Source organism: Diaphorina citri, unplaced genomic scaffold (assembly GCF_000475195.1).
Source record: "Diaphorina citri unplaced genomic scaffold, Diaci psyllid genome assembly version 1.1 scaffold804, whole genome shotgun sequence".
NCBI lineage: Eukaryota > Metazoa > Arthropoda > Insecta > Hemiptera > Psyllidae > Diaphorina > Diaphorina citri.
This window is the reverse complement of record NW_007378236.1, coordinates 97,057-121,919: the sequence shown is the minus strand read 5'-3', so window position 1 is coordinate 121,919 and position 24,863 is coordinate 97,057. Positions and strand designations below refer to the sequence as shown.

At 35.1% G+C, this 24,863-nt stretch overlaps 3 protein-coding genes and 3 long non-coding RNA genes across 7 annotated transcripts in view; 3 read left to right on the top strand and 3 right to left on the bottom strand.

Annotated features, from left to right (window-relative positions):
• Window positions 1-2,529: 2,529 nt before the first annotated feature.
• Window positions 2,530-3,209, bottom strand: LOC113468649. 2 transcript variants are annotated; one of them, XR_003392320.1, is made up of 2 exons: window positions 3,101-3,209; window positions 2,530-2,682 (listed from the first exon to the last, which is right to left on the bottom strand). It is a non-coding gene; the product is annotated as an uncharacterized LOC113468649 (long non-coding RNA). The 2 variants fall into 2 exon arrangements; XR_003392319.1 differs by lacking the exon at window positions 3,101-3,209 and adding an exon at window positions 2,933-3,060.
• Window positions 3,210-4,645: 1,436 nt separating this feature from the next.
• LOC103512175 (uncharacterized PPE family protein PPE62) lies at window positions 4,646-7,146 on the top strand. The gene is made up of 3 exons (XM_017445297.1): window positions 4,646-4,678; window positions 5,650-5,774; window positions 6,192-7,146. Exons 1-3 carry the CDS (start codon window positions 4,670-4,672, stop codon window positions 7,144-7,146), a joined length of 1,089 nt encoding a protein of 362 aa, XP_017300786.1. The 5' UTR covers window positions 4,646-4,669.
• Window positions 7,147-7,373: 227 nt separating this feature from the next.
• LOC103512174 (uncharacterized transmembrane protein DDB_G0289901-like) lies at window positions 7,374-9,455 on the top strand. Its single transcript, XM_008476930.3, has 2 exons — window positions 7,374-7,390; window positions 7,968-9,455. Exons 1-2 carry the CDS (start codon window positions 7,374-7,376, stop codon window positions 9,250-9,252), a joined length of 1,302 nt encoding a protein of 433 aa, XP_008475152.1. The 3' UTR covers window positions 9,253-9,455.
• Window positions 9,313-24,863, bottom strand: part of LOC103512173 (solute carrier family 41 member 1) — a 30,391-nt gene continuing 14,840 nt past the window's right edge. Inside the window, exons 7-16 of the mRNA XM_026825734.1 lie at window positions 23,888-24,069; window positions 23,641-23,799; window positions 21,875-21,993; window positions 20,033-20,193; window positions 19,287-19,433; window positions 18,601-18,754; window positions 17,703-17,908; window positions 11,337-11,488; window positions 10,157-10,270; window positions 9,313-9,321 (exon numbers count right to left, since the gene is read on the bottom strand). Coding sequence (XP_026681535.1) covers window positions 9,313-9,321; window positions 10,157-10,270; window positions 11,337-11,488; window positions 17,703-17,908; window positions 18,601-18,754; window positions 19,287-19,433; window positions 20,033-20,193; window positions 21,875-21,993; window positions 23,641-23,799; window positions 23,888-24,069 — 1,403 coding nt within the window. The remainder of the gene's footprint in view (window positions 9,322-10,156; window positions 10,271-11,336; window positions 11,489-17,702; window positions 17,909-18,600; window positions 18,755-19,286; window positions 19,434-20,032; window positions 20,194-21,874; window positions 21,994-23,640; window positions 23,800-23,887; window positions 24,070-24,863) is intronic.
• Window positions 15,333-15,764, bottom strand: LOC113468652. The gene is made up of 2 exons (XR_003392322.1): window positions 15,483-15,764; window positions 15,333-15,396 (listed from the first exon to the last, which is right to left on the bottom strand). It is a non-coding gene; the product is annotated as an uncharacterized LOC113468652 (long non-coding RNA).
• On the top strand, window positions 16,051-16,877 carry LOC108252752. Its single transcript, XR_001809578.1, has 2 exons — window positions 16,051-16,432; window positions 16,523-16,877. It is a non-coding gene; the product is annotated as an uncharacterized LOC108252752 (long non-coding RNA).

The following is a 24,863-nucleotide window of genomic DNA, read 5'->3' as shown; positions in this document are numbered from 1 at the left end:
TCTGAAGGCGGGCTCACGACATGAACATGAAAAGATCTAGATTTCGCCTGATGTCTTCTTTTGCCGGTCGCACGGGCTCACGACATGAACATGAAAAGATCTAGATTTCGCCTGATGTCTTCTTTTGCCGGTCGCATTTGTGTGTTTTTCAATGAAGTTGTTATCTTGCAAAAAAATGGAAATTATTTTAACTGGAACTTCATATTATTTTAACTGGAATATACCTACTAATCTCTTCTCTATCTCTCATATCCTTAGAAAAGCGAATATAACGTTGAGTAGTTTGGCACATCCACTAAATTGAGTAGGCATCTTGCCTCCTGAAATACAGTTAATCATCTCTAAAAGTTACAATAGGTAATGGTGATCTCACTCTTTTAGACCATTTTGTCTTAGACCAGTTTGTTTTAGAGGTTGCTAACTTCAGAGTCAACCACCTCGCATAACGTTGAGTAGTTTGGCACATCCACTAAATTGAGTAGGCATCTTGCCTCCTGAAATACAGTTAATCATCTCTAAAAGTTACAATAATAGTGATCTCACTCTTTTAGACCATTTTGTCTTAGACCAGTTTGTTTTAGAGGTTGCTAACTTCAGAGTCAACCACCTCGGTCAAATGTTATCTTCATGAAAGACATCTGTATCGCAAGAGACACTGTCTTGTATCTTGCTGGTTGCTTGGATCATTATATCGACAAGGTCCTTTGGTCGATCCTGACTCCTGAGATTCTTGGTGACTTCCTTGCTCCTTAAAGCTGGTCAGGCTTTGTGAGCGGTGTGGAAAAATAATCAAAAGTGAGAGCTCATAAAGTGGGATATGAATTTGTAATTAGGATTAAAATTTCGCCCAAGGAACGGAATTTTATTCCTATTGTTAATCTCCACTCTGGTCGGGATTCCCAACTGGATTAAGAGATAATACTCCGCGTCGTGGGGGTGACGAAAAATTTCCTGCCATATGCCGTGACAGTCACCCATTTCTAACCCCTCTCAACGGTATTTAACTCCATTTTCCGAGAGGTTTACTCAGCGTCGCGTCGTAAAAAGTCGCTCACTGATTCTGAGACTTCTACCCTTGAACTTAAATGTAACACTGTCAATCACGTTTAGCGTTGCACCGGTTGTGAACTTGAAGATCACCGCTATATCTGGTACACAAATTTGTTCTGAAGATAGAAATCGTGTAACATAATAGGCAAGAATCACTCTCACTTTCCCGCGTCGTGGGGGTGACGAAAAATTTCCTGCCATATGCCGTGACAGTCACCCATTTCTAACCCCTCTCAACGGTGTTTAACTCCATTTTCCGAGAGGTTTACTCAGTGTCGCGTCGTAAAAAGTCGCTCACTGATTCTGAGACTTCTACCCTTGAACTTAAATGTAACTCTGTCAATCACGTTTAGCGTTGCACCGGTTTTGAACTTGAAGATCACCGCTATATCTGGTACACAAGTTTGTTCTGAAGATAGAACTCGTGTAACATAATAGGCAAGAATCACTCTCACTTTTGATCCTATAAGTACCAGTTTTATAAGCCATAATAATTATGTAATACCAAACTTGAACTATGCACTTGTGTTGAACTATCTTCCTTTTTTTCGAAATCGAGAATACAAGTTCAAGTTCAGGACCATCGGATCAGGTTATTACGAATCCTTGAAATGAATCTGATGAAGATTCTGTACAGGATGCGACGGAAATATTTGTACCAGGATGTATTGCTCTTAGGGGGCACTACTGATTTAATAAAGGGACACTTTAGGCCTCTTCGAGCGGAATAAAAAACAAGCACTGTTTAGAATAGGCTATGTAAAACTTTTAGGTCACTATTGTTATAACCTCTAAAGGCCCAACGTCCTAAATTTAGGACATTGTTTTTGTAGTCCTAAAGGCCCGCGCTATTTTGGATGTTTGTAGTCAACAAGGCCCAGTGTCCTAAATTTAGGACACTCTCTTTGTAGGCCTAAAAGCCCAAGATTTTTTTATTTTTGAAACTTAGTTTTTTCAATAAAACTTGAAAAAAGAGGTGTTTTGAACCATTGACTCAAAACTCATTTTCTTCTATTTTCATTGGTTATGTCTATTTCATTAGCTCAAAGATTGTTCCAAATTTAGGACACTGGGCCTTTAAGCATACAAAAAATTCTATTTTGAACAGAAAATTTGTAGTCACCAATTACTACCTATATTTCGCTTTATGCTTGTTTTTATTGTTCACTCTTACTTCTTTTCATTGAGAACATTAGATTCTATCTACATAAATATAGACCTGACTTTAGGAAAAACAATATCACATTTAATTAAAAGAAAATCAGTTCTTTATTGAAGAAAAATAAAATAAAAATGAACACTTGTTATCACAACAAATTAATCACAGTGAAAATTCTATATAGAAAAAAATGTTTCATATTCTCACAACAGATCCATTATTCATGGAAGAATTTGAAACAGTTGTTGTTTTTATTCAGACATAAAACAACATTGCACTTAGTGCAGATAATTCTGCTGCATGAGGACTATCAGGTTCAAGTAGTGATCTTGAATTTGAGGCTTGGTCACTAAGTATTGAAACTGGTTCAATAAATTCATCATCACTATCATTGAAGTCACTCAAATTGCCATTTTCTATCATATTTCAATTTTATCTGCACTAAGATGCTGTCTTTCAGCCATGATTAAACTCTGGAACAAAAGAAAATAAGAAAGATTTTATCCAAGTGACAAGTACAGTGAACATTGACATTTTCAATTTTTTTTGTCTGGATAAAGTCCCAGAGTCCTAAATTTAGGACAATGTTTAATGGCATGGTACACAAGTCCAACTTTCCAAACAAAGGTCAACCTACCACCCAAAAGCTTCAAAAGGTTCTTTATTTAATTAAAATAACAAGGGATACAATAATTTTTAAAAATTAATTCAAATAAAACTTACCCAAAATGTCCCATTCAGCAAACAACAGTCTTCTCTGATGAAAATTGAGAAAAAATATTGTTATGATTTACAAAATTTGAAAATTCCCTCCTAAAATATTAACAACAATGTTACCAACCTGAGGAAACAAAAAACATTTTTAAAAAAATTAATTCAAATAAAACTTACCCAAAATGTCCCATTCAGCAAACAACAGTCTTCTCTGATGAAAATTGAGAAAAAAATATTGTTATGATTTACAAAATTTGAAAATTCCCTCCTAAAATATTAACAACAATGTTACCAACCTGCTCTGATGAAATTGAGAAAAAAATATTGTTATGATTTACAAAATTTGAAAATTCCCTCCTAAAATATTAACAACAATGTTACCAACCTTAGGAAACAAAAAAAAATGCACCACTGCGAAGCCAGCACCATCTAGAATAATAAAAACGTGACAACTTCGAATGTCCTAATTTTAGGACGCTGGGACGTTAAGCATACAAACTCCAAAATATGGCTGGGCTTTTAAGCCTACAAACCCAATGTCCTAAATTTAGGACACTGGGCCTTTATGACTACAAAGTATAAAAACTGCTTGGGCCCTTAGAGGATAATATCTAACGGTCGCTATTATTATATTTATTTATTTCATGGTGCTAACGTTCATTGTTTAAAAGTTTTAGGTACACATCCTATTCTGTTAAGAGCATATTTATATTTAAACGAATGATGGAATCTTTTGAAAATGATCTACATCTGAGGCGAATAAGTCCTTCTCGAGTCCTAAAGGACAAACATTTTTCACAAACTTTGAATATTACTGTAGATTAGTAAGGATATGCGACAGCTTTCTATCAATATTGTCTGATATTGAGTAGCTACTGCAAGTTTACCATAGATCCCAAAACTTTCTTGCTGACAATTGAATGGCAAAACCTTAAAGTGTGTCCTGGGGCACTACTGATTTAATAAAGGGACACTTTAGGCCTCTTCGAACGGAATAAAAAACAAGCACTGTTTAGAATAGGCTATGTAAAACTTTTTAGTCACTATTGTTATAATAACGGTCGCTATTATTATATTTATTTATTTCATGAAGCTAACGTTGATTGTTTAAAAGTTTTAGGTAGGTACACATCCTATTCTGTTAAGAGCATATTTATATTTAAACGAATAAGGGAATCTTTTGAAAATGATCTACATCTGAAGCGAATAAGTCCTTCTCGAGTCCTAAAGGACAAACATTTTCACAAACTTTGAATATTACTGTAGATTAGTAAGGATATGCGACAGCTTTCTATCAGTATTGTCTGATATTGAGTAGCTACTGCATGTTTACCATAGATCCCAAAACTTTCTTGCTGACAATTGAATGGCAAAACCTTAAAGCGTGTCCACACATAGTTGACGGCCGTCGATCGATGTGAATTTATTGTGAATCGATGTGGATGGTCGTCGATCGACGGCCGGTCGACCATGTTTGGACACACCTTGAGGATCTTTTTTCAAACCCTGTAACCCAAGAAGATGCGTGTGGACCAGTGTGCGTATAGGTGCGTGGGGGATTCGGGATGCACTTTTTAGTGCACTTATAAAACGCATTCATTTACATCGGTCTGGATTAGTTGCTGTGGTGTTCTATCTTCGACATGAAAGTGGTAAGTGTCCTCTGAAAGTTTCGAATTTTGGTGATTTTTTCTCAGTTTTTTTTTTTTCGGTCTGGATTAGTTGCTGTGGTGTTCTATCTTCGACATGAAAGTGGTAAGTGTCCTCTGAAAGTTTCGAATTTTGGTGATTTTTTCAGTTTTTTTTTAAAATTTAATTCCTAAAAGTTAACCAATATTTAGCTAACCAACAAAATTCAATGCAATAATAAATTTTGAACTAAGTCTAATGTCTTTAAAAAATGAACTTTTATTTCCAACGCCTTTAACAAAGGACTTTTTATTTGTAAGATAAAATTAACTTATTTGACTCAATTTCATAGAGTGATTATAACTTTAATAACATATGATTAGCATTTCACTGAGTGAATGACTAAAATAATATTTTTAGCCAACATTAACAATACAATCTTTTTATTTTGGGACAAAATCTGTGCAACTTTTTTTTTTCGGCTGAAAATCGTAGCGTAGAGCTTAGTTTGATCCTTTGTGAATACGAAAACCTGATGAGCCACAAAGTGTTCACATCTCTTTGGTGTTTGGTTGCTTTAAAATTATCTTTAATACAAAATTAATCAGTGTGCAATACATATCTAGATATTATTACATTTATTACAAAATAAAATGGCCTTTAAACTCCTAGCCATTGTGTTCAAAATCTTCCAATATCTCAATCCCTCTTGCATTGCTACAAAACTCTCTGGAAAATTCTTCAGTGCACTTAGTACATCAACCAAAACTAACCCCGGTTTTTCTTGCACACGCAAATTCCTGGGACCGGGCTCTAGTCTTGATTTTAAATCAATACATGAAAGTAAAATTAAAAAATCAAATCAAGAATAATAATAAACTGAATATTAAACAAATAAGTGCTAACAGCCAGTTAAGTTCCATTTAATTTGTATTGGCTTAACAGGGCTGTTAAGCTAACGGGCTGTTTGAGGCTGGAAAGACAGTTGGTGAAATCCACCATAAGGGTTTCATTTTTCAATTTCCTCTAGCACACAGTCTTCGGACTGTAAAAAAATCTTAAAAACTATTCATGTGAATTGTTCCCTTGTGTTGCAGTTTATTGTGACTTTTGCTCTGGTGGGTGTCGCCCTCTGTAGACCACAGAATGAAGCATCCCCAACTCCCATTCCCATCCTGTCATTCGTCAATGAGCAAACTCCAGAAGGTGGATATTCTTACAGGTAAAGTACCTAGTGTTTTATGTTTATACGGATTATGTGTACGACACGCTAAGGAACTACTGTGTACCTATACCATTTCATTATTATCATATTCTTGATCTTTTTCTTCTTTTCAATCTTTCAAAGTTAGCTTCTATCTAGCTATTAACCCAAGTACATCTAACTCATCATATAATCGAGATCATTTCGTTACAAGTGAATGGTAAATGGCTGGGAAATGGATTTTCTTGTTTCTGGTTTTTGCCTTCAAATACCAAACTTAATTACCGTAATTTCACATCACATCAATCTTCAGATTTAAGCAAGAGGATTGAAAGTTTAAATAAATATACACTTCTGGCGTTCAGCTATGTTAGGTACGAGTATATAACATTGATAAGTCGATGTACCATAATTATCTATTCTCAATTGTTTCAGTTACCAATCCGCCGACGGGTCTTTCAGAGAAGAATACGCCACACCTGTGAAAGTTGATGCCGAGAACGTCACGTATGAAATCCGCGGCTCTTACAGCTACGTCGCTCCCGATGGCACTCCTATCAAAGTTGTCTACACTTCCGGTCGCGAAGGATTCAAGGCTGAAGGAGCACACTTCCCAACCCCTCCTGCCCCACTTGAGCCCTCTTTCTACTACACCGACAGACAAGGTTTGAGACAAAAGCAATACAATCAAGAACTGTTCTCTTCCCGTAACTCAGCTTCAAATATCGGCTCAGTGTTCGAATCTCACAAAACTGGTGTGAGTGACTTGAAGACATCGTCTGCTTACAACGCAGCACAGAGCGCTGGATTCAACAGTGAAGCTTACAAGGCATTTGGTCAGTCAAATGTTAACAATGTCGCGTCTAACTTGGCCTACTCAGGTGCTAACTCTGGGGCATACAACGGACAACAGGCCGTTAGTGGAGCAAATTCTTTCAACTCTGGAGCGTATAACTCTGGAGCTTACAACACAGGAGCATACAAATCTGTTGTTTCTAACACTGCAGCCTCAAATGCTGCCGCTTATAATGAAGCTTACAAGTCAACGTCTGCCAACAACGCTGCTTTCAACACTGGTGCTTACAACGAAGCCTACAAAACCGCTGCCTTGAACACTGCCGCCTCTAACACTGGAGCTTACAACGAAGCTTACAAAACCGCTGCCGTAAATACTGCTGCTAATACTGGGGCTTACAACGAAGCCTACAAAACCGCTGCTGTAAATACTGCCGCTGCTAACACTGCAGCTTACTATGCCGCTACTAACGCTGGAGCCTACAACACTGGTGCTTACAATGAAGCTTACAAAACCGCTGCTAACACTGGAGCTTACAACGAAGCTTACAAAACCGCTGCCGTGAAGAAGTGTAAAAACGAGAGTCTGTTTTAAATTATGAGCTTTCAGTATTTAAGATTAATTTTGATTCTTAAACATTGCTCGATGAAGAATAGTCGGTAGGTATTTGGATGGTTTAAGTTAATTTGTTAAATTATTGTTATTTATAACTGATACATTGAAAATTATGTATTTTGCATTTTAGCAGTCGTCAGGTGTTATTTTTCAAAGTACATTACCTAGGTAAGTATAACTGCCATGCCGCCATGCCAAGGTGGTGAATGACGCTTAGAGATAAGTGAGTTCCTTTTACTAAGGTCTCTGTTAATTTAACATCATCATCAAATCAATTTGTTTACCTAGCTAGATACCAATTTTCTTTATTGAATTCTAATGTCTTTATTAATGTAGATAGTGACGTAAAAGTAAAAAGAAGTAATCAATTTCCCGCTTTAATACCAACATATCCAAGATTTTCTCTTAAAGAAAATAAATACAAATTCGACATTTTAGCTATGAGGTACTGCGGCTGGTTAATTTAGAAATAATAAAAACAAAACATTAGCTAACACTTTTGTTCAAAGAATTTACCAAACGTCCTAGACAAGAATGTACGTATGAAATCCTACAAGTACCTACCTACCTATACAACAAGCACTCACTCGATGGCCCATGTCAGACAATCCATACATAACAAACGTACGTGATAATCTGAGTCATCAATATCACGTGTCTAAAGTTCACACTAGTCCTGGCTAGGTTAGACCATGGCTAGGCTAGAACAATGAACTTGCGACTTGCCTAGATTCTCTCGTCTAGGAAATCTTACATAACTCTCTTCGGCGTAATTAATCAACTTCTCAATTACTCAAGAGACGAGCGTACAATGAAGCCTACAAAACCGCTGCCATAAATACTGCCGCTGCTAACACTGGAGCTTACAACGAAGCTTACAAAACCGCTGCCTTAAACACTGCCGCTGCTAACGCTGGAGCTTACAACACAGGCGCATACAACGAAGCTTATAAAACCGCTGCCCTGAATACTGCCGCCTCAAACACTGGTGCTTACAATGAAGCCTACAAGGCCGCTGCTGCAAATACTGGAGCTTACAACACTGCAGCTTACTCTGCTTCTTCTACAGCTGGAGCTTACAATGACGCCTATAAATCTGCCTCCGTCAATATTGTAGCCTCAAACAATGATGCCTTCAAATCATCATCAGCCCAAACTGGGGCTTACAATGGAGCTTACAAATCTGCTGATGCCAACACAGCAACCTCAAACTTTGGAGCTTTTAATGAAGGTTACAAATCTGCTGCTATTAATGCCGCTGGATCCAACTCTGCTTCCCAAAGCTCGGTGAACATTGCAACATCAAACAGTGGAGCTTACAGTGACTCTTACAAAGCTGCAAACACTGAAGCATCCGCTTTGAATTCAGGAGCATACAAATTAGGAGCCGCTTTCAATCAGAACCCAGTTAATACAAATGCGGCTCAATCAAGTTTTTCCGCTCAAAGTTCCAGTGAGGCAGAAAAGTCAGCATCTCAGGTGCAACAAGGATTTGTCCGTAACGTTGTGAGCAGTGGTTCCGTAGGATCAAACCTTGGTAGTGGACGTGCAGTAAGCAGTGTCTCAGTCAGCCACGATTCCACCAAGTCTGGTGGTGTAGCCAGTGGTTTCAAGTCAGAAGTTGTTCACCAAACTGGATCTCAACCAGGTGGAGAATTCAAAACCGAAATTTTCACCCCAGGTGCCAAATCTGAAATAGTCGGTCATGACAGTCTGAGATCCTTAGGTCAGAACGAACATGTAGTCCTTGCTGATCAGTCAAGTAAAGTCAGTTCAGGAATTGTGAATAATCAGTTCTCATCTGTTAACAGTGCAAGTGTTGGTTCCCAGGCATCTAGTGTTAGCAACCAGGCTGCTTTCAATGTAGCTAGTGACCAAGCTGCAGGACAGTTTGCTCAGCAATACCCCGGTGCTCCTGTCCTCTCATCACAATACTCCCCTGTGTACTCTATTTACTACAAGGATTTCAACCCTGCTGGTGCTATGCCATATGCTTCATACCCTGTGTACGGTATGAGACCCGTAGAACCACCAGTACATGTTCTGCCACCATCCGTCTACCAATATGACCACAACAAAGTCTAATATTATTAGACTTCGTCAGGAACTTTACCACTCATTATCTGATCCATTTACTATACAATTTTAAGCTGCCTGAAGTAGAGTACAAAATAATGTTGCAAATGAATTCATGAAAAGATTTCATTTGCATTCTTTTATATTACAGTAGGTACCTCTAGACTAGAATTTCAAAGACTGTTTCAAATGTATTGACTGAAGCTCTAAGACTGTATTAGATTATAAGCCTGTTTTTTCTCATATTTATTTACAAACTCTGAAATTATTTATTTTCATATGAATAAATTAAAAAATGTGTCTTTACTTACTTTTTGAAAAATGTGCAACTGTGGCTTTACTTGTTTTCTTTTTCAGACCAAAGTAAGGACAGATGAAGCATTATGTGACTTTCAAAGGGAAAATAATAGGTAGAAATTCCGGATTCCTTTTCTTGACGTCTGAATTGAAAATAAATTTCTCTGTTCAAATTTTAAAGAATAAAGTTTAAAATGAGTCACTCAGCAGATTTTAAAACAATGGGAAGATGTTTTACCTGCAAAGGAAAATACGAGCATCTATCGATAATAAACAAGATCTTCAGTATTGGTGAATCTAAAAAGCAAAACAATAAAATGTTGTTTTCTGTCAATTAAAACAAATTCTTGAAAATCAAGTGGGCTACAACATCAACAATGTATCAGAGTATCAAAACAGAGAAACTGGTTCCAAACATGGACCTAATCCTCCTACACAGTATGTGGATGCCGCCACTGTCCATCCAAACTAACCAATCTGAAGATCTGAAACTTTTTTTCACTAAATTAAAAAAAAAAGTGAATCTTGAATGTTCAACCTGCACGTGGAAGAAGAAGATCAAGGCCAGTCAGTTTTGAATTTTTTCAAATGTCAACGGAACATCTATTATTTTTACCTTGGTTTGCATATCATCAAACTTACCCTTTTCAATAACAAGCAGTGCAGCTGCCAGACAAAAAAGAAGGCAGTTGGGCAGAATATATCGGACACACCTATTTAGTGCTAAAACCTAAAACAGAAAGGAGTTCAGCACTGACGTAAATTCAGTTTGTTTTCCGATTTCTGAGTCCACTTTGATACGTAGAGCATGTAGTAACAGTTCTTACTGATAACAGATAACAATGTTCAATTTATGAAAATCCAAATATGTACCTTTATCGAACTAAAAGCATGAACCTTTTGCACATTTTCATCTTCATACAGTGCTTATTTATCAAACTTGTCTGAGAATCAAGATTTGAGTAAGATTTGTGAATGATAGAAGACTTTATTAGGTTCGTATTCTCTCGAGGCTTGAGGCTAGAGATGTCTTGGTTAAGTATTTCCCACTTATTCACAACTCTTGGGGCACATTTCATCAACCCTTTTAAGGACTTTATTAGTCTTGGACCTTTTCCAGATTCTTTGCATTCTTTGGGCTATGGCAATTCATTTGAAATTGGTTGTTTTTATTGACATCTTTGTAGTCATCATAACAAATATATTTCTTAGTGGATTTATTGAAAGATCAATTTTATACATACAAGAAGTCAATTCATAATGATACATCTTGCCTCTCTTAGAGTTAGGAGCGGTTAGTGGATTTATTGAAAGATCAATTTTATACATACAAGAAGTCAATTCATAATGATACATCTTGCCTCTCTTAGAGTTAGGAGCGGATTTTTCTGTCTAAATATTATGAATAATTTAAGAAATAGGTACCAACTTGAGCTTTAAAATTTACCTGTTTTTGTTCGAACAAATTGAGACTATACAATATCCTTCAATTATGCTTGTAGAGAATCGTAATCTCTTAATTAACAGATCCGAATTTCTTTGTTTCATAAGGTTCGTACATGAGACTGAAGACATCAAAATAAATACGTAAAGGTAAAAATATGTGTCCTTAGTCCTTATGCTTGCCGTTTAGGAAAATATTATAATACCTATCTAATTGGTATTATGCAATAGGATTTACTTAGTCCTAGGACGATACGTACTTAGTGCACTAGCAATAAGGTAATTGTAATTGAAATTGGAAGGTACTAAAACCATGTAAAAACGCAATTTTCATTGAAATTCCATGCACTGACCTGAATTATAGATGCCGTGATGTATGCAACCACAAAGTAAACATTCAGTCTAGCATGAGAATCGGCTTGTATACAGCCCAGTACATAAAGGAAGCTCAACTGCCCAAACACCAACAAAGTCAGAAGCACTCTTGCCGCAAGAGCATCGTTTGCTGAAATAAAGGATTTATTGCCTACTTTAAAACAACTTGAAAAGAAAGAAGAAAAAAAAAACCTCTCTCACTGCACATTTCAAACATATCAGGAATATTCATACAAAATTTCAGCTTTCTAGTTGTTGGAATTCTGGAGATACAGCGATCAGTAATGCTGGGGTTTACCAACTCGGGATTGGGGTGAAACGAGATTTCCTTATAATACCTGGTCTGCCTGGGCATTAAGATGCTCAGGGCAACCTCGGATTGAACTCAATCCTGAGACAATCCGCGGTGGTAAAACTAGATCTAAGTGAATGAGGGAATGGATTCTGCTTTTAGGTTGCATCCACTGTTTACTAGGAGTAAAGGTTTTTTTATTGCGTAAAGAGGAAGGTTTCAAGAAGTTTTGAAAATGTCGATCAGAATCGGGACTAAATGACAAATTTAGAATTAATTTAAAATGGAACGAGGAACTCAGTTGATTTTTAAAATCAAATTTGAATCAAATGAGACATCCATCACTAATAAAATCAAAACCATAGAAAGCACAATAACTATTTTCTACTTCTCATCGTAAACTCAGATACAATGGCTCTTAAAAGTCCCGATTTTCATTTTGATGAAGGCGAAGAAGAAATGCCCAACAAACTACCATTGCAAAGAAACATCAATTCGAAAGCAGTTCAAAAACAAGCTTTGGGTTAAACACCAAGTATTGTGTACTGTTTTATTTGTTCTTCAATACTAAAATTTAAAAGGAACTCGTAGACCTAGGAACATTAAAATCAATCTAGAAATACTCCTACGAATGTAGGAAACTGATAAAGTGGAAATTTCCATCATTCCCAATTCGACATTTGTATTTATTTTACACATTTACAACATTTCTACGAACTTTAGGACTAAAAGGTTATCTCAACTTGGAGACAGGCATCCATCTTGTGTCTCTGTTTACTTTTAAAATAATACTAGTAGCTATAAAAGTACTATTCAGATATCAACGAGCATTATTTTAGAAGAACTTTACATTCACACACTGTGTGATATACATAATAGATAATTATTATGAGTATCTAATACCTACTATTCAGATATCAACGAGCATTATATTAGAAGAACTTTACATTTACACACTGTGTGATATACATAATAGATATTATGAGTATCTAATATGAGGAAAATATACAATTCGTAAACATACAAGAGAGCTCCAAAAATAAATCCTTTCCTAGTTTCCTCTGAATTGCCGTAGAGATGGATTACTATTAAGTTAAAGGTACTTGAAAAAAATGTTAAAATTAGGAAGTTATCTTAGGGAGCTACGAAAAGGATCTTTTGTTATCCCGTTTCTTTTAGATTTTACGAGATCACACTTTCCTTCTTTCGATTCATATTGTTGTCACTGGTGATATATTTTTCAAAAGATGTTTTTTTTTATTGTTAACTGTGTTAATGGTAAGTATTGTTTTTGGGGTCAAAAATTAATAGAAATATCCAAAACTTGTATTAGAAAACACAAGTGTTGTTATGGAACGTGGACAGAAACTTCTTCTCAAGTTGAGAGTTAACCAAAAGAACTAGTGAATCCTTTATTGTTGCTAATGAAATTTAGTTAGTTAAGTTTTAATTTAGGAAACACTATGAATAATTGATTGCTGAAGAGGTCTTTATTATAACTCGTAAAACACATGCTCAACAATTTTGTTAGAATTAGGTTCAGCTACAACCACTGTCAGAAAAATCTTTAGATTGAAAAACCGATGTGGTGTTGAGTGGAGATAAAAATAAATATCCTTTTGAGTGTGATGTAAAATGATTTTATTTGGGTTTTTGCAATTTTTGTAGGCGACTTCGCGACTTTTGGGATGAAACGTGTTGAGAAAATAATAAAAATAAACTAGCTGTAGTAATAAATAATAGTAATGTCACTAATTAGCTGTGTTGTTTTGTTAGCCTATTCCATATTACTCTGTCACCTGTTGTTACTATTTCAAATTTCCACTCAATGGTTTTTGATACAGGTAAAGTACCTAGTGTTTTATGTTTATACGGATTATGTGTACGACACGCTAAGGAACTACTGTGTACCTATACCATTTCATTATTATCATATTAATAATATGAAAAGCAACCCAATATAATTCTGGTTGAAAAAACAATAGAATAGGTAGGTAAAGGTAAAGGAACGGATTCCGCACTTACCAAAAATCCAATTTTTCGCCCTCATAATAACATTCGTAATGTTTACAAATCATAGCATCCTTTCACAAGTGCATACTACTGATGGTAGTTGGTACGTTGGTAGTAGCTTTTAGTACCCATTTGTCATGATTAATAGATAATACCTATAATGGACCGACCTATTATAGTATGATATGCTATGTTTTGCTCTATGTTTATTTATGGTCGAAGCTTCATAATTTATTGCCATGTACCTACATAGATTCACAACATAGTTATGAATATGTTGTATCGTCATGTTTGTAGCTCTTCATATTCAAATGGTTTTCGGACTTTTTAGTTGTATAAACTTTGATAAAACGACACCCCATAACCCATTCACTAGACACACAGAGGTCAACAGTTCTCAATATCTTTTAAAAAGAGTATTTAGTTCTTACTTAACACAGGTAAGTTTGTATGAATATGTAATGATTTATTGCACTTAACCTTTGGAAATAGAAAGAATGGCTGCTAATTATTCATTCTTTACCGATGTCAAAGTTTAACCTGGTGAAAAGAAATCATGTCGCTTCTTCCATTGATTGGGAAGATTTATTTCCAAATTCATTTATGGAAACGTGAATAAATAAATTGAAATTCATTTAGAATAAACACCAGTCTGAACATAGAACATAGCATATCATACTATAATAGGTCGGTCCATTATAGGTATTATCTATTAATCATGACAAATGGGTACTAAAAGCTACTACCAACTACCATCAGTGGTATGCACTTGTGAAAGGATGCTATGATTTGTAAACATTACGAATGTTATTATGAGGGCGAAAAATTGGATTTTTGGTAAGTGCGGAAATAATCCTATTACCTACTTAAAAGACACACCTACCTACTAAGGTATACGGACGATCCATTTAATCCTAAGTGTGATACCTACCTACATATATTAATTAAGCAATCATGAATGTGCCAATAAATGGATGGGTGACTTGCACACTATATTGGGAATAAAGGGAGAACGGGCTCTAGTTCATTTTATCCTCTTGGAAGAAAAAATTTACCAAACAAGGAACAAAATAAAATGATAAATTCATAAAGAAGTGTAAAAACGAGAGTCTGTTTTAAATTATGAGCTTTCAGTATTTAAGATGAATTTTGATTTCTTAAACATTGCTCGATGAAGAATAGTCGGCAGGTATTTGGATGGTTGAAGTTAATTTGTTAAATTATTGTTATTTTTAACTGATACATTGAAAATTATGTATTTTGCATTTTAGCAGTCGTCAGGTGTTATTTTTCAAAATACATTACCTAGGTAAGTATAACTGCCATGCCAAGGTGGTGAATGACGCTTAGAGATAAGAGATAAGTGAGTTCCTTTTACTAATGTCTCTGTTAATTTAACATCATCATCAAATCAATTTGTTGACCTAGCTAGATACCAATTTTCTTTATTGAATTCTAATGTCTTTATTAATGTAGATAGTGACGCAAAAGTAAAAAGAAGTAATCAATTTTACGCTTTAATACCAACATATCCAAGATTTTCTCTTAAAGAAAATAAATGAAAAACCAGTTTTAGGCCAATCAAAAGAATAAAAACTAGGTATCTTTATTACTTTATTAACATGATTATTACAATCTAATACAATAAATATAATTCTCGGGGTTTTTCTTCCTCTAAAGCAAATCGTTTAAAACATGAAAATAATATTCCTATTCTAAACATAATAATATACCTACGTACATCAATCTTGTTATCACTAACATTACTATCGGTTGAAATTTTTGGCATAATATTCCTATTCTAAACATAATAATATACCTACGTACATCAATCTTGTTATCACTAACATTACTATCGGTTGAAATTTTTGGCACTGCATATTTTGACATAAAATGCACCCCAAATAAAGAAATAAACTTTTTCCAACGTTCATGGACTTCAACATAAAATGAATAAAGCATTGTACCTAAATAACATTTAACACTTGTCGGAAAAAGAGTCAATTATACTACTACTTTTAAAGGGAGGAAAATCTTTACCATATAGGCAAAACTCCTTCTAATAGATAAATAATAAATAAATACATAGCTTGGGAAATAATAAATGAGAGTCAATTATACTACTACTTTTAAAGGGAGGAAAATCTTTACCATATAGGCAAAACTCCTTCTAATAGATAAATAATAAATAAATAGCTTGGGAAATAATAAATATTATGAAAATCCAAATATGTACCTTTATCGAACTAAAAGCATGAACCTTTTGCACATTTTCATCTTCATACAGTGCTTATTTATCAAATTTGTCTGAGAATCAAGATTTGAGTAAGATTTGTGAATGATAGAAGACTTTATTAGGTTCGTATTCTCTCGAGGCTTGAGCCTACCTATCAATTAATAAAAACAATAATATCCCTACAGTATAAAAATATTATTGTGAATATTTGAATTCTTCGTATTGCTTTCATTTATCAATTCAATAAATAAAATAAAAAAGAAAAACCCAAGACTCCATTTTCGAAGAAATAGGATAATAAATATTTGTAGAAAAAAAAATGCACAGATAAATAAAATTATAACATATTACGACGACAAAATATTACACTAGTATACAAACACTGAATGTGGTATGCTAATATAATTCCAATTAAATTATTTGACCTCTTCCCTCTTTTCTTTGACTTTAAATAAAATAAATGAGAAAAAATAATATCTTAGATTCAAGTTGACTATGCCGAACCACCCATATCAACAATACTGAAAACAAAGGTGATACAAAAACAAGGGACTATGAATATTAACATAATTCTAGATAATATCATTGATGTTCTTAAGTCTAAAGCTAAAAAAAAAACAAAGGTGATACAAAAACAAGGGACTATGAATATTAACATAAATCTAGATAATATCATTGATGTTCTTAAGTCTAAAGCTAAAACTATTGTAGAGGTACTATAGTTCTAAATATTTTCTTATTGTCATGAAGTTTTCTTAATGTTGTTTAAAGGAAACGAAAGAATTATTTGAATACGACGAGATCAGATGGAAAGTTCGAAAGTTGACTTACCTAACAGCCCAAAAAATATAAGGGAACCAAACACATGGAATGTTAAAAAATGTCGAAATTAATTTATGGTAATTCAATAGATTGGTAAGCCATTGCATTAGTTGAAGAAATGGAGGTTCTTAATGGAAGACTATTGAGACTAGAGTTATAATTTATGGTAATTCAATAGATTGGTAAGCCATTGCATTAGTTGAAGAAATGGAGGTTCTTAATGGAAGACTATTGAGACTAGAGTTCAAAAAAATGCAGCGACTTTATTCAATAGGAACTTGAGGGTATTAAATCGTTTCGGGAAAGATAAAAGTGATCGATTTAGTACAAGTTTAAAAAAATTATCAACTCTACCTACTTACGGCCCTTGGCTAGGGGGCTAGGTTGTTTACTTGGTCTTTTTGCCAGCCTAGTTAGCTTAGTTGGTAGGATAAAATCCGCCCGGGCGGATTTTATCCTACCAACTAAGCTGATGGGATAATGTTCGTTCTCGGAACGGCTGGGTTTCTCCTATCCTGTCTTCCTTCTCTCTTCGGTTTCGGGACGATAAGACCATAGCAGTTACAGTTCCCTCTGTCAAACCTCTTAAAAAAAAAAAAAACACGACCCCTGCTTAAAGTTGTGACTTTGCCCAGAAATGAATAGCTCATCTCTAAAGGGAATTTAGCTAAAAATCCAGCTACATAAGTGTATTCGTAGGTACCTATTTATTAAATTCAAAATACTTAAGTTTATCTCTTTGTCTGTGTCCGGTAGGTATATATATAGTTAAAGGAACTTTTCAGCCCTATGCTGTCAGAATAAACAAGGTGTACAAATGAAGTCAAATCTAGTACCTAATAATTATGGTCATTTGGTCATAGGGTCACAACGAAAAGGGACTTTTCAGTCTCATCCTGGCTGTATAAACGAGGTACATATATTCCATTCTATTGGTACTTGTCTACTTGTTAAGTCTCGACCTAATTTACACCAACTTACTTTTTCCGCAGAATGTTGTGCACACACTGGGTACAATTTTACGTTTCGGTGGTAAAGTACCAAGATCGGCTTCGATGTGAAGAGACGTCGAAATTCTGCTCGACTGAATGGAAACCAAATTTCCGCCCACTCCATTGATCAAAGGTTGGAACATGGCAAGCGTGTTGTAATTCTTCACCATTTGGTCAAATATCAAACCGCCCACCCTGAAAAGATCGAGGAAGTTCCAATTTTACTTATAATCTCGATGGTGAGGCTTTTCTAAGAATGCTAAGAGCGACGAGATGTTTTTGGTGTGAAAAGATCGAGGAAGTTCCAATTTTACTTATAATCTCGATGGTGAGGCTTTTCTAAGAATGCTAAGAGCGACGAGATATTTTTGGTTGATGTGCTAAAGATAGCCGCTAGCTGGTCGACTATGTTTGGAAAAATGGACACACCTTGAAACCTAAGAGATATTACGGGGATATAGGGACTTTTCTATGCAAGTATCAACACTTTCAACAGTTCAAGACATTTTTAGGAGTATCAACAGATCATAATCACCTATTTTCCTAGTTATGCTTATTACTATTCTGAAGGGCTATACATACTAAATAGATTTCATTTAATCATACTTGTTCGTCTATTTTTGGTGGATGTGCTAAAATTACCTAATTTTCGAATGCAAGAGCAAAGGGAAAGAAGAGTTCATATAATTATGTTTAGGAATATCCAAATATGTACATAGATATTTATACTATTAGCATTTAAACTGAAGAGCCTTTCTTTAATTCTTGGAGAGTTGTTACTATGTTTAGTGGATTTGCCAAAACACAAAATTTTCTATTGCAGGACTCTGCTTTTTTTTCAAGTTTTTTGTTCTTTTCTAGTAAAGTATTATTCAAGTTATACTTACGAGCTAATACCCATTGCGATGAGGACTGGAAACCAACCATGGTAGAGGACAGACTGGGTATACTTATTTCTATACGCTAATGTAAACCAAATAGGCAACAGGATTAAAAAAAATATCACAAGGCAAATACACACTTGCTCCATTTGGGGAATGTCTGGAAAAAGAAAGCACAAAACGGGAATTAGTAATTTCAAAGTCTAAGACAATATTATTTTAATAAATGAGGGTAGGACGGTATAATTAGTAGGGTGCTTGGAAAATCGTTGAGAATTCATAGCAATTCTCAACTTATCTACTCATTTGAAATTGGCAAAGTAATAAATGATCCCCCGAAGAAAAGGAAAACATGTAGGCAACAGGATTAAAAAAAATATCACAAGGCAAATACACACTTGCTCCATTTGGGGAATGTCTGGAAAAAGAAAGCACAAAACGGGTTAATTAGTAATTTCAAAGTCTAAGACAATATTATTTTAATAAATGAGGGTAGGACGGTGTAATTAGTAGGGTACTTGGAAAATCATTGAGAGTTCATAGCAATTCTCAACTTATCTACTCATTTGAAATTGGCAAAGTAATAAATGATCCCCCGAAGAAAAGCAAAACATGTTGTTCAGGAACTACGAACGGACAACAAAAAAGTAGGAGTTTTGAAATCCCCTTCAAAAGGTTAAACCCTTTCTTACCATCAGGATTATAGAGCAGTGATGCAATATTAGACAGCAGAGTTAGAGACACCAAATCTCCCAAAGTGGCAGAAATGGGCGTGGCAATATTGTCTGGATTGATACCAATCATTCTGGAAGAGACTGCCACAAAGCACGTGACAAAACCTGGAAAAATATTGACAAAGTTATGAATTTATTTGGTTTCTTTAACAAAGTCTTACACTTGGTCATACAAACTCGTATTAAGTGATTGTTAATTTTTGAGAATACTCGGAGTCTCGGAGACTATTGGGGCACAGTCTGCGAGCTTGCTCAAAAGTTACACTTTAACATGAGCTTGTATAACGGGTATTGTTTTGCAAATAAATCAAAGTATGTACATCTAAATCTAGCTAAAATTTATACAAGTCATGAAAACTCTAACAAAGGTCTTGGACAAGCTATGGCTCTAAAGCTGAACTATAGCTAAAATTGACCTAAAAGGAGTATTAACTAAAACTGAACTAGTTTTGGGCTTACCTAAAAGTGAACCAGCTTTGGGCTTACATAAAAGTAAACTAGCTTTGGGCTTACCTAAAAGTGAACTAGTTTTGGGCTTACCTAAAAGTGAACTAGTTTTGGGCTTACCTAAAAGTGAACTATTTTTTGGCTTACCTAAAAGTGAACTTAGTTTTGGGCTTACCTAAAAGTGAACTAGTTTTGGGTTTACCTAAAAGTGAACTAGTTTTTGACTTACCTAAAAGTGAACTTAGTTTTGGGCTTACCTAAAAGTGAACTAGCTATAGCAGCCGTACACAAACTGCTAGCTAATAGCAGAATGTTGTGACTGAAAATGAATTCTTGTCGGACCAACAAGATAACCATGATGGCTCCTGATGCTGACATGAATCCAACTACAAGAGACTGGCACTGAAAGAGAAATAAATTTGGTTATCAGAAAACAAATAAATATATTTCGAATGAATTTATATCATTATGCTAAGCCGTCAATATCATTAGGCAGGTGGTTGCTGAGAATACGAGTATAGAACATGTTGGAAAATCTTCAAGAGACTTTTGTGCAACAGTTGGAAATCATGGTTACCACTTATGACGATGCTTCTATCCTTGTTGTTGTTGTTGTTGTTGTTGTTGTTGTTGTTGTTGTTGTTGTTGTTGTTGTTGTTGTTGTTGTACTTGTACAACAACAACACCAACACCAACAACAACAACAACAACAACAACAACAACAACAACAACAACAACAACATGATTTTATCCTATTTTATGCACACATAGACTTGAATACTATGAAGGGTTTCAATATGAGCATATTTTAAAATTTCTGCATTTGTTAGGAAAGGTCAGTTTTAAATGCAACAAAAATGATGACCCGTATCGACAGGTGAGAATATCAATTTTATTCGCACTGGTGACCAAGTTCAATATTTTATGAAAACAAGTAAAGTATTTAAAGTAAAATGATGAATAATTTATTCTACATAAGAAAGACAACCGAGGCATCAATTAGTCGGAGATGCATAAAATTCCTTATTTGCTCAAAAACCTATTAAATTATGTAAAGAGGAACTCATGTCTACCTAGAAATTGGTAGGATCATTAACATAAACTGCACTGGAGATATTCAATTTTAAACAAAAATTGGCAAACTCTACTTTTACAACCGTTATACAACAGGTTATCCTTCATAATGTGGTATGCAGTAAAAGATCTTAAGCATAGTGAGTATCTGGGATTTTGTGTCAGAGGTACATAGGTACTTGACAATGATATCAGAAAAAAAATCAAAGATGAGCAGGTAGGGTGCCTGGTTGTACCTTGGCCCCCAAAATCACTTTTTGATTTTTTTAATATACTAGGATGAGTCTAGTCCATTTACCCCCGCAGTGTAAATAAGATCTTATTTATTACGAATATACACGTTATAGCATACAATGTACAGTTGTACATACATAATACGTATGAAATTGTTATAGGTTAAGATGAACTTTTGGGCACGGTGCCAGATAATAAACAAAGTAAGCTCAGAAAATTATTTCGACTTCTTGGGCAAAACTGCTGACATGAATCCAACTACAAGAGACTGGCACTGAAAGAGAAATAAATTTGGTTATCAGAAAACAAATAAATATATTTCGAATGAAGTATTGAGACTAGAGTTCAAAAAAATGCAGCGACTTTATTCAATAGGAACTTGAGGGTATTAAATCGTTTCGGGAAAGATAAAAGTGATAGTACAAGTTTAAAAAAATTATCAACAGAACTTGAAAACATGAAACCATTAGGAGAGGAATAGAGGATTGGGAATAAAGAGCACAAAAATATTGTATCTTTTTTGTTTGAACTTGATACCTAAAGATATCTACCACAGACAGTGTGGACATTTTAGAAAAAATAGAGGATTGGGAATAAAGAGCACAAAAATATTGTATCTTTTTTGTTTGAACTTGATAAAGATATCTACCACAGACAGTGTGGACATGTTAGAAAAATCTGACAATACTAAAGATATCTACCACAGACAGTGTGGACATTTTAGAAAAATCTGACAATTCTTTATTTACAAGTGTAAAACATCAAGTGTCCAAAACACGCAAGCGAGGCACATTATCCCTAAGAGATCTCCTAACGCAGTCAGCACAGGAATGATAGCATTATCTGGATTAATCTTCTTCAACCAGGCAATGTGAGTGAAGATTGGAGCTAAGTAGAGTAGAATGAGAAGCTGAAAACAAATGGAAAAGTATTGATTTAGATAAAGTAAAAGGGGCAGAGAAAATTATTAGAAATAAAATCAAGTGAAAGTGACACAAGCATTTGCGCCAATTTCACACAAGGTAGCGTCCCCCTTACAGTAATAAATAATTTAAGTAATAGGTACCAACTTGAGCTTTAAAATTTACCTGTTTTTGTTCGAACAAATTGAGACTATACAATAGCCTTCAATTATGGTTGTAGAGAATCGTAATCTCTTAATTAACAGATCCGAATTCCTTTGTTTCATAAGGTTCGCACATGAGACTGAAGACATCAAAATAAATACGTAAAGGTAAAAAGATGTGTCCTTAGTCCTTATCCTTGCCGTTTAGGAAAATACTCGTACAGTAATAAATAATTTAAGTAATAGGTACCAACTTGAGCTTTAAAATTTACCTGTTTTTGTTCGAACAAATTGAGACTATACAATAGCCTTCAATTATGGTTGTAGAGAATCGTAATCTCTTAATTAACAGATCCGAATTCCTTTGTTTCATAAGGTTCGCACATGAGACTGAAGACATCAAAATAAATACGTAAAGGTAAAAAGATGTGTCCTTAGTCCTTATCCTTGCCGTTTAGGAAAATATTATAATACCTATCTAATTGCATGTCCGACATGGTCTTTGGAGTATTTAGTAGGAATTGAGGTGAATGTTACGATTTTGACATTCAAGTTAATCGTACCACGGTTTAGGATCGATGCAATTTTTCGCATCATTATGATAGTTAGTATTAATTTCAGACAAATGAAGAACTTGTCTGAGTCGGTTCCTATTCTCGTATTACAAATAGGTTCAAGACACTGACTAATGATTTCACATGAGAAGTTTACCAGTAGAGCGGTCTCTTGACTATAAAATAATGAGCGAGTTGTTCTTAATTATTTTTTGACTGGAGGAATTCAACTAATGTAGGTAACTACGATTAAGTACCTAAATATGTATAGGCCTAGGGAGGTTATGTACGTGCCTATTGGTAAAAGGTAAAAATATGTAGATATGACTAGGATGGATTGCCAAAATGGGTGGGAGCGTAGATTGATTGATCACATCAGTAGTTTTTGTATTTTCTTCACTAGAATTTTCTTCACTAGAACACAAGAACCAATCACTAGAACCAAATCACTAGAACCACAAGAACCAAACCACACACAACCACACAAAAAATGACTCAGTCAACGAGATCATGCAAAGCACGGGTCTACGGGAGGCAGATTGGGAAGACAGGACCATTTGGAGGAGGAAGCTTGTCGAGGCAATGGATCAACTCCGGTCTGAGATGCCACGGCAGTAAGTAAGTAAGTAAATGTACGTATAAACTACGATTAAGTACCTAAATATGTATAGGCCTAGGGAGGTTATGTACGTGCCTATTGGTAAAAGGTAAAAATATGTAGATATGACTAGGATGGATTGCCAAAATGGGTGGGAGCGTAGATTGATTGATCACATCAGTAGTTTTTGTATTTTCTTCACTAGAACCAAATTCAAAATGGTTCAATTATTTCTATTTCGGGCAAAGAGCTTTTCTTTCTTAATATAATAATATTGTGTACATACTAAAATGTACCAATTATTACACCATAACATATATCTAGATTGATTAAGCTTACCTGTACATTATGAAGATATAACCCTGCGAACACCATCCCTACTCCTGCCACCATGTACGGGAACACCACCTGACTAGCTATGGAGAAATAGGTGTCATTTTTGACGGTTCTTTTCTTCGGTGGCTCCACTTGATTACTTCCAGCGCCAGCGGTGCCATTCTCAACGTTGACCGAAATGTTGTTGTTATTGGGGAGACTGTTATTGTTGTTGTGCACAGGTACCAGGGTGCCTTGGGCTGGGGCCCACTTGATTACTTCCAGCGCCAGCGGTGCCATTCTCAACGTTGACCGAAATGTTGTTGTTATTGGGGAGACTGTTATTGTTGTTGTGGACAGGTACCAGGGTGCCTTGGGCTGGGTGCTCTTCATCCAACTTGTCGGCATCTTCATCTTCCAGAATAGATTTGTACACACTAACATCATCTACGACTGGAAAGAAAGAGGGAAATTGATAAATTGATTAGTTACGGACTTTTTGAGAAAGATTTTCAATGCGAAGGGAGGTTCTTTGAAATGACTACAGACTGCTGAATCAATAAATAAGCATTTTCTGTCGAAATTTTGCCATGTTTTCTCCGTTTTCTTATGTATGGATTTTATGAACCTTTATATGGAATCCCGATTTTATGAATTACCCTTGGTCCCAATCTCCAGAACCATTAGTTCATAAAATCGGGGTTCTACTGTATATCTATTATTATTCAAATATATTAGGAAGGTTCATTGTCTGCATTAACAATGGGCCTGTTTTCTTATCTGAGAACACACGGAGAAATGATACGTGATGGCAGAGGTTAACTTTCATTGACGTTGTTCACTTGACCCCCTCATATCTCAAAAATTTGCATTATCAATTTGTGCCCCTACGGATTCCTGATTGCCTATTCATTAACAAGAGTGATACTGCTCTAGAGACTCTAGACGATTATAAAGAATACTGATGCAATACTGGCCACTGAAGGAGTCATGAAAAATCTTCATCGAGGAAGGGAGTGCAGAGACTAAACCAAGTCCTAGACACACTTTGAAGAAATAGGGAACGTGTAATCCTAGGTAAGAAAGAAGAAAATAATTAACCTAAATTCATCAATGAAGCTTTTTCATTACAGCCCACTATTTTGTCAATCTAAATATTATAACCTTTATAAAAATATCTTACTTTGAATCAGAACATCTCTTAGTTTCTCAACAGATTCCAAATTTTTGGACAACATGATTGCCAA